The sequence below is a fragment of the Strix aluco genome, chromosome 16 (genome assembly GCF_031877795.1).
Source record: "Strix aluco isolate bStrAlu1 chromosome 16, bStrAlu1.hap1, whole genome shotgun sequence".
Lineage (NCBI taxonomy): Eukaryota > Metazoa > Chordata > Aves > Strigiformes > Strigidae > Strix > Strix aluco.
Genome location: NC_133946.1, coordinates 16,308,699 through 16,318,653, shown reverse-complemented (window position 1 = coordinate 16,318,653; position 9,955 = coordinate 16,308,699). Strand labels below are relative to the sequence as shown.

Genomic DNA, 9,955 nt, shown 5'->3' with positions numbered 1-9,955 from the left:
TAAACTTGCAACGAAAGCTCTGGTGGAATATTGTCTTGTATTTTCTAAGTCTTTTCTAAACGGTTATAGTCCAAAGTAATTTCCTAATGTGAAGATACTTAATAAAAATAAAACTTAACCAAGTTCTTGCTTAAAAAGGTATACACAAAAAGAATAAATCGATCTGAACTTTTTCTGAGGCAGAAATTACAGGTTCTTGGGAGATCTGAGAAGAGTTATTTTGATTTTCTGGAAGATGTAGGTTTAAATTCACTGACTTTTACAATTCTTTCAAAGTAAGTTTGAGGTTAAACATGCACAGAATCAGACAGATCAGAGAGTTACAAAAAGAGGAAGAAACATTTTCTTTCTTGCTTTTTATTTAACGGAAATATCAGTTTGGCTTAAAAGCACAAAAGCTGTTTCTTCTCTTGTTGCTGACAGACTAGCTGTACTTGGGAATCCTGGCAAGGCTAGTCTGGATCAGTTCATCACGTTGTAAACGCGTGCAAAGATAATGACGAGTGAACGCAATTTGGGAAGAGATTTAAGATACAGGGAGGACAGAGCTGTAGGCATACCTGACACGGAGGTTCCCATTTGTAGTTGCACATCTGCCAGAGAAAGAGACTGGACTACATCAAGGCATTGTGCTGACATGTAATGTGCTAGATCTGGGTTTAAGGGCCATGGGTGCAATCGGGGAATCCTGACACAGCTCAGCATCACTTGCTACTACCCTATAAAATGCCTGCAGCACATATTTACACAGTGCTATTATTTCTGCCATTGGCTCTTAACACAGATGTAAATCCCCTCTGCTGAAGGACATGTGGTGTCACAGTATTATCATATACAGGATAAGGTAATGACTGTGGTTAAATGTTTCCAAAAAGTGGTATGCAGCAAAGAACCGCAATGCCATCCCCTGGCCTGGTTGTGACTCTTCTTTTAGATGCAGGGAGAGGTTTTCTCCACTCATCTTCAGGACTGCAGTCAGCAGAATAAAGATTGCATGTAGCTGACTTGCGGAAACACGACTTCACAACCTATAAGGTTATAAAGTAGGAATGTTTATTCAGCGCTGAGGCACACGGGGGATCGCTCCACCACAAGCGTGCGCACCCACTGTGGTAATTTGTCTTGGCTTTATACAATGCAGTGTTACATATTCATGATATTTTCAAAAATGCTTATACATATTCATGATCTCCCCACGAAAAGGCAGGTTTTATTATAACGAGTTCTAAGAAGTAATTTCCATGTGCTCCGCCCTGGTCTCCTCCTAGTTACGCCTGCGCAGTGTCTCCTGGTGGTCATGGGCCAGGGTCTCAGAGATGAAGTATCTCCTCTTCCTCACTGTTGAACTTTTCACCTCTGTTTCTTGCGCAGTCTCTGCAGCCTCCTGGGCTTAGTCTAAACCACAGGGCTGGTTTCAACCAGTTTCCAGGGCTATCTTCTTATCTTGCTACTCCATTCTAACTTGGTCATCCTTTAACTACTAGATCTCTAATTCCTAAGTTTTATTTACTAAATGTCTAGCTTCTATATTTTATTTCAATTTCCTATTTTTACTCCCCATTTCATAGCCAAGTATTCCTGCCAACTCTAACACGGACCAAAGTAAGCAAACAGAAAAGCCAAAGAGCAACAATCATCACTCTCTCAATACTGTTGTTGTCATTCAGGAATCTGAGTCACACTAAAAGGTCTCTCAAGGAAGGGCGCAGTGGAGATACAAGAAATTCAAGACAGAGTAGGGAAATTCTGATTAAAGCATTACAGCAGTGATGGGGTGGCAGATAAGACTACAAAAAAAATGGCACCCTATCCTTCTTGACAGTACCACAGAATGCCAGAACGGAGAAAAAAATCAGTGAGCCACTCACTGCCTGTGAGGAGACTGACTAGAAAGTCTTAAAAAATACTTAAACTGAAAATTTAAAGAAAGTAATAATGTAAAGAGGGCGGAAACCAGAAGAGGTGATCCAGGTCTGAGTCAGAAGTAAAAAGTCAGTGTAGTGTTTTATGGAGATGAGAATTGAAAGGGGAAGAGAGAGAAAGATTAAGTTCTTACAGGACAAGGGGTTAAATCAGGACTGTGGCCTGAGAGGAAGCAGCGGGAGATCAGGGGTGTCTACCCTGCACAGAGCGGTACCACGCAGAGATACCAAAGCAAGCATTACAGAAACAACTTCAGATCTCCTGTAGTTCAAGCTCTGCCAGTTAACTGGTGCAGTGCCTCACTCAAATAAATTGTCCTGTTCCTCCCCTCCGTTAGGGCCACACTGGGCACCTTTACACCAGGCTGTAACACTCAGAAAGGAATTTCAGATACGGAAAAAATAAAGTGAGGGCAGTGAAGAGGCAGAGGGAGACTGGAAAAGGCAGGAACCTGGAGGAACTGAAAGTGAAGAGTAGTCAAAGTAATAGCAATGTTAAAAAAGAATTTATGTTGAAGCAGGGTAAAATGAAGGGAAAAAAGCTTCCTTTCAGTGCCCAGGTTTCTGTGAGAAGCAGTGTGGAGTAGAGGAACTTTTGTCAGGTGGATCTTGGGTAAGAGTAACAGGAGGAGAGCTGACAACTGATGCAAGGGAAGAGTCTCCTGTCAGCTGGTGTTCTTGCACAATTTTCCGGGTTGTCAGAGACTTGGAAAAGTATTTGAAGACACACAGAGCGTTCTGTTCGGCCGCGCCGAAGGTCAGCATTGCTCCTGGGGGCCCCGTTTACCAGGCAGCATTCTCGCGGCCCGCAGCACCCTGCCGCCCAGTGACATCCCTAGGAGCCAGGCACCGCTTTTCAAGCCTCTGTAAGCCAAGAAAGATCGCAGCGGAACACACACGCTCCTCTTTTGTGGCCGATTCCCGCCTGGCCGCTGTCCCCGCAGCAGCTGGGCCGGCGGCCGCAGCTGACCCCGCCAGCAGCTCCGGAGGGACGGGGGCAGGTGCCAGGGAGCGCCTCGACGCTACCGGCCGTCGCTCCGCAGAGCTTGACCCCTTCAAACCCCCCCACACCTCACCGCACAGAAACGGCGAGAGCGGATATGTGAAAAATAAAATAATCATAGCAATGTTTATGTCAAGGCCGGGGGGTTGATAAGGTCTCTGGGTGAAACCAGGGTGCGCAGCGGCGCGGCCGGGGGGACAGAACTGCGCCTCCGCCCCCCGCGGCACCAGCTGCCTGCGGAACGCCGCGGGCGGGGCGGGGCGGCCCCGCGGCCTTTATTAGGCCGCCCCCGGCGCAGCCCCGGGCCCCACCACTGCCCTGGGGCTCTCGGAGAGGCGCCGCCCCTCTCCCCCCATCTCCGGACGCGTTTCCTGCGGCCGGGCGCTCGTCACGGAGGAAGTGACGCGCGAGGCGGGTGACGCCGGCGCGAGGCGAGGTGATATAAGGGGTAGGCGGCGGCGGCCGGAAGCTGAGCGGAGCCGAGCGGCGCGGCGGGCGGGCGGGGGCAGGGGCGGCCGGCGGCGCCTCTGCCGGGCGCGGAGGGGAGCGGGGAGGAGCGGGGCGGCTGCCGCCTCGCCCCCCTGCCCGAGCCAGCCATGGATTTCCGCAATATTCTCATGATGGCCTCGGAGCAGCAGGGGCTCAACGCGGTCCCGGTGAGCTCGGGGGTGGCTGGGACGGGGTGGGGGGGGGGGACGGGGACGCGTGAGGCCGGGGCACGGCGGCCGTTGCGGCCTTTGGGGCGGCGGCGGCCCCGGCTGCCCGCACGCCAGCCGCTTCCCGGCGGGTCGGGGCCGTGCGGGGGCCCGCGCTCCCCTCACGGGGCGGTGAGGGTCTTGCCGGGGCCTCGGCCCCCGCCTGGGAGGGGAACGCGCCCGAGGGAGCCGGCCGACGGGCCTGGCTGGCTCTGGCGGGGCCCGCCCGCGACCGGGCCCTTCGCCTCGCCGGGCGGAGGTGGCAGCTTTCGGGGGCTGGCGGGGCGCCTGTGCGCAGCGGGGCGAAGCGGGGCTCCGGCTGTCAACAGGTCTCGGCACGCTGAGGGCTGGGGAAGGGGCAGGCGGGGTTTGCGCCTTCTGGTCGCCGAAAAGCCCGAGATCCCGAGAGCAGAAACGGTGGTGCAGGGGAAGGTAGTGGTTGTGGTTAAAAGTCGGATAAGTCCTTTTGTTTGCTCTGAAAACAGAAGTCTGCCACGTCTCAAATGCGGGTCGGAGACAAAGAATGACAAGTTCTGGATGAATGTGCTGAGTTGTCCAGTACCTTTGTATCCATTGCTAAGGAATAGCCTGCAACAACTATATGGAGATGATTGCTGAAAGACACTTGGTGTGTTACTGATATTATTCGGAAGTCTCTATTTCAGCAGTTCGTATTTTAACTCAAGCTATCAAGTTGATGTTGATTTGGTATGAAATAGCCCACTTGGCTGAATGAAGTCTGGCAGTAGGAAGGGCCTCTCGCCTTTTGGTACATTAGCATACTGGTTTCATTCCTTTGGCAGGACCCAAATTATAAGTAGTGCTTATTTGGATAAAAAATATTTTCTCTTTGGTAGCCACCAGCTTAGGGAAACACTTTTCCTGTCTGTTCTTTAACAGAGTGCCAGAGGTCTGCGTTTCTATCATTAGCTCATGTCAACCAGTGTAAATTGAGGGGTGGTTGTTTTTCGTATAAACTAGGAAAAACAAAAAAGCGTACTCTTTAGTTCTGACACTGCTGAAATGGAGAAACTAGAATTGGGAGTATCTCAGTCCCTATATCACTAGTAAAACTTTAGTAATGTTCACTAATGTGACCAGTTGATAATATGGACCACCCATATGGTAGATACGTTTAACTTGTCAGATTCCGTAGTGTTTTAAAAATCTATAAAAAGTACTCTTTAATATTTAGCCTGACTTAGTTTGTCTCTGACTCTACATAGGAATCTGGTTTGTAACATAAATATGAAATATATAAATTCTTTTAAGATATTGAAATGCCTGTTTTACGACTCTTAAAACAAGCTGTTCCACTAAATTGTCACTGGGTTATTGTAGTTCTTTAGATGTTTAAAACTTCTTTTTACCTTAGTTTTCTCATGCAGCTTTAATGTACTGTACCACTATTTTCTGTCATAAATACTTATAAACTGTGATAATGAATTGATGAAATATCTGGCATGTTCCCTACTGCAGATGTGATGGTGGAGGGAGGCAGTCCTACTCGTTTGATGGATAAGGGTTTTGTTACTCTTCTTAGAAAAGGCAGGATTAAGATTTGTTTACCTGATTAACTCATGGAATGAGAGTGCAATTCAATCTATAGCTGAAGCAGTTTGGTTTCCTGCTGTTCTAGCACGTTAGTGGTGCAGCTTTTAACTGTAAAGTTGGCCTTAGTCTCTGAGCAAAAGTGGAGCTGCGCTTGGCACTGCTTGAGGTTATCTGCAGCTGTTGGGCTTCAGAAGAGGGCCTGTGGAGGTTTTCTGATCAATGGACATCAAAGTAACTCCACTAGATTAAAGCTAGTACATAAAATATGTTCACAGAACATATTTCAATGTATATTTAACATATAATTAATCTTAAATATTTTTATTAAAAATACCATACAGACTAATTACAAAATTTATTGGTCTGTACAGTTAACAGGTTTCCATAAATGTTAATTCCTGCATTAATCAACATATCCCCTGAATTTCCCTTTGAGAAGTTTATTTTAAACTCTACAGTACACTACACTAAATATTCCATGCCTATTTTAATGAAAAAGAGTAACATGCACAAGTAGTATATGTATCTTTCAAAAGTAGAAACTATAGGAAGACCCTATTTAAGAAAGAATATGGTCTTTTATGGTAAAAGAGGGACCTGCATAAAACAGGTATTGCATCATGTCCCTGTAAAAATGGATCTGCTTGTTCATCTCCCCGTGGAAATCCAGATTCAGAAGGAACATTGCTGAAATCAGCCTTTCAGTGCCCTATTAGTTGCATCAAGTTTTGTTTCTAAATAAAACTGTACATGTATGAACTAGTCTATAAACTATTAATGATGTGTTGCTAATAATCTTCGTAGCAGTTGCTGAAAAGAGCCCCAGTTTTTCTCACATAATGTTCCATAGGGGCTTCAGTATTGTGTGCGTATGTATATCATTACATGTGTTCATATTAGCAGTTCATTAGTTATCCAGTGTGATCTTGCTTTGAGACATGATACCAGTTATGAGAGTTAATGTTGATTTTGGTAAGATTTAAGTACTTTGTCACTCTTCTGGTTTTGGTGAAATTGGTATACTCTGTTATGCCACAAGTTTTTGTGACATAATGGATGTGGTGAAGCACTTTGAGATGTTTCTATGGAAGATATTCTTCCATATGAAATAATAATAATAAGTATGAAATAAGTATGAAATAGTATTGCAATTTTTTTAAAAACCACTGAGCAGAGGTGAAACCAAGTCCATTCTTTTATTTCACCTTGTTTCTATTTTTATTAATAATTTATTAGAAATGATCTCATATAGCTCCCTACTCCTTTTAACTGAGGATAAATCTTTGGTGTTCAGAACTTACAAAAAATCAGATACCGAAGAGCACTTAACCACAAAGAGGTGACCCAAAACTGAAACAGCTTGTTGTCCACGTCAGCACTTGTTGAAGTCTGACTTTATGTTAGACTGATACATAGTGAGTGTGAATTATTATTACAAAATAGGCTCCGGTAAAGTTGACAGATACAGGTAGCTACCAGAAATTAAGTATTTGCGAAGTAAATATCCCAGAGTTGGTTCAGAGGACCCTGTGAGCCTGCCCACAAAATTGTCATCTGCAAGAGAAGCCCCACAAGAGAAATAACAGAGAATGGCTGTGAAGTACAGACTGCTGTCGTAGAACAGACTCCTATTTGATTGGTGTGCATGCATTTATTATGCAGTTAAAACTTGTATCAAAACAGGGCTAGAAAGGCTTTGTATTATATGGACATCCACATGAGAACTGCAAGATAAAAAGTTGGCAGGGGGTGAGGAGGGCTGTTACTCTGAACTTGATAGTTAAATTCCAGGCACTTGCAAACACTGATGAAAATGTGTCAAACTTTCAGCTTTTCCTATTCCTGGTCTCTTTTTGCATAAGCAGATGAACGTGGAGACCACCTTACCACTATAGAAAGGAAAGCATAAAGTATGCTTTTTAGTAATTTTTTTACAGTGTGAAGCAACATCTAACAGAAGAAATTTCTCAATTTTTTAGTTAATGGTTCAGCTTGGGTGTTGGGGCAGCAGCTGCGAAATCTTAAGAAAATTATTTTGCATTTTTAGGAGTAAAATGTATAACCCTGTTAGATTGGTTTTGGGAGATGAGAACAGTGTGAGCTGATAGTTAAAATGCTCTTACCAGTAAAGCCTTTCTCTTGGTAGGGGTTGTTAGAACATGAAGAGAAGCAAACCAATTTAAGCATGCCTGGTAGCATTATGTGCACATATTCTAAGAAAGTCTAACTGCAGAGTGAGCCACTGGTAACCCCAGCGTGGTGTGCACAGAGGACAGTGACAAGACTGCACCTTGGAAGTACCAGCACAGGGTGATAGCAGAGGCCCCTGGGCAGCATAAATGACCACTTAAAGTTTGGAAAGCTGCCTTTTGAGGAACTAGTGTTAGGACAGTGAGAGAGGAGTCACACAAACGAGGATGTAGATTTGGCTTAAGTGGGTGAATGAAACATTAGTGATGTTATCAGAAAGTTACACCCCCGAAGAGTATTTAGGGGAAAACAGGGACTTCCCATTGGAGAGGGCTATGTGTCTTGATGAATGGTAAGGAAGAACAAGAAAACAAGCAAACAAAAAAACCCCACCTGTGAGAACCTCTGCAAGTTGCCCATACTGGACAGCACAAGTGGAATTGTCTTTACATTGCATGTGCAAGCCCATAGCACCATGATTAGTTGCACAGGTGCTCTCCTTGAGAACCAGCTTTGGCAGAATTGATCACTCCTATCTTGCATTGCTACCTGTGTAAACATTGATCATCCTTAAAGGCAATGCTACTTCTGTTGCTCGTGTCTGAGTCTGCTATTTGGTCTAGACCTTTTGGGGCTTCCTTTGGATGCCACAAAGTTTACAGTTATTTTATAAAATCTGTTTTACAGTCCAAGATTTGGCATTTGAATGGTGACATCCAAACAGCTGCAACTGTATGGGGATTGTGTGCCACGTTTCAAAGAAAGTGATTTAAGAGCAAAACCTTGGTTGCAGATTACACAGTTAAACTTGTGACCCGGAGCTTGCCTCTGGCCAAGGCTGACTCCTAGGCACTGGCACTCTGCATTTAAGGGATGGATGTCTTGCTTATATGTATATAAACTATATCTGATGTATATATCTCAAAAGTTAGTATGCGTGTGTGAGTGTATAGGTACATACAGCCTGGTGGGTTAATTTATTTACCATCTTAATACCAATCTTTTTTGACTTGTCTTTTTGCTTTGAGGTATACTTTTCAGAGAAGAATCTGCTGCTTTGTCAGTCATGTAACTTCATATGCTAGGTGGCCCACTGAAACAGTTTATGCTGTCTGTAACTGAAAAACCAGATTTTGCACTGTAATAGACTTTCCATGATACTCTTAAAGTGCTGTTAGATTCAGGGAGAGCTGGTTATTGGGTAGGTAGTTAATGGCAAGATTTGGAGAGATTAAGGTAAAAAAATGAGAAACCTCAGGAGAAATACTACTCACTGGTAGGAAAAGAAGACTTGCTAATTCTTGCAGGTAGACAGTTGAAGAAAGGCACTTGCACAGCCTTTGTTTTTCTTTGGGTAAAGCAGTTCCGACTTTGTGTATCTCAGCAGTATTCAGTTAGAGGTGTCACTAGGTGCTGCCCAGAGAGAGAATCCACATTTACAACTTGAGTAGTGCAGTGTTTGGGAAGAGCTTGACCTGCTCTCTCCAAAGGCTGCATATTTCTGTTTCTCTGTTGATTTAAGTAACTTGGCAATAGCTATAAAAAGCCAGAATAGTGCAGCTGCTGCTTGGATGATAAAGTAGTGACATGCCCTGGCTTATTTTGTCTGGTTTACCTGGAATCTGATGCATGTTCATTTGCACTGCATGTAAAACACTTTACCAGTGCTTGTGGCAGATGTGCATGGTTCGGTGCTTGTAAAAAGACTACGCTATTTCTAAATGAAGGTGAACAAAACTTTTATCAACAATAGTAATGATTCACAGTACAGAAAATGGGTATTAATTTATGAATCATTTAGCTATTTTTTCAGTTGTTAGTCAATATCAAGAAGTGATACTGATAGAAAGACTTTTAAATCTTGAATTTTGCAGAGTTTACCATATTAGTGGCAGTGAGAAAACAGCGTGTCTGTCAAGCTGCTTTCCAAACCTGCTCCTGGATAGGACTGTTGGTTGTAGTGCAGCAAAACAAAGCCTGAAAACTGCTTCCCCGTCACTTTAATTCTTTATAAAGCTTCCTAACAGGATAGATCAATCTACATTTGTCCCTGCTGTTTAGCAGTTTTCAAAGGTGCTCCTTAGGCCTAAAACTCTTTCCAAATCATAGAATCATTTAGGCTGGAAAAGACCCTTAAGATCGAGTCCAACCATATCCTCTGTTTTAAAGAAAAGTGTAGAAATTGAATAATTCAACAAAGTTTTGCCAGATTAGGTTACCAATGGCAAAACATGATGTGTTTAAAGTAATTTACATAGACATTATACTAAGATGAGTATACTACAGAGTACTGCAAATTTGTTTCTAAAGCACTCATTTCCTTCAACATTTTTCTGAAAGGATTTTCACTGATAATGCGTGGATTGCTTTGCCTCTGTATCTGTTCCGATTTCGATGGAGTATGCCAGATTATTTTGGGCCACTGAGTCATGGGCTACATCTGAGCAAAAATTGAGAGGCAGTACTGCATCGTGGTTTGGGTTTCCTGAACGGTTAGGTCTTGGAATACTTTTGGTGTAAACAACACAAGGTAGGGAGGGAAGGATCTTGGCTTTCCAGAAAAGAGGAGCCCAGCTCTAGCTATCTTATTA

General features: G+C 44.1%; 1 protein-coding gene across 6 annotated transcripts in view; it reads left to right on the top strand.

Moving 5' to 3' along the window:
• Positions 1 to 3,353: 3,353 nt before the first annotated feature.
• The window catches only part of SPTY2D1 (SPT2 chromatin protein domain containing 1), a 31,021-nt gene continuing 24,419 nt past the window's right edge, over positions 3,354 to 9,955 (top strand). For 5 of the 6 annotated variants that reach the window (XR_012625378.1, XM_074841844.1, XM_074841843.1 and 2 more), the window contains exon 1: positions 3,429 to 3,581. Coding sequence is in view for 4 of the 6 variants with exons in the window: in XM_074841844.1 (XP_074697945.1) it covers positions 3,522 to 3,581 (60 nt within the window). In the remaining 2 variants the exon portion in view is untranslated. Of the gene's footprint in view, positions 3,374 to 3,428; positions 3,582 to 9,955 lie in introns of those variants that run through there. The other variant, XR_012625379.1, reaches the window with a different exon arrangement.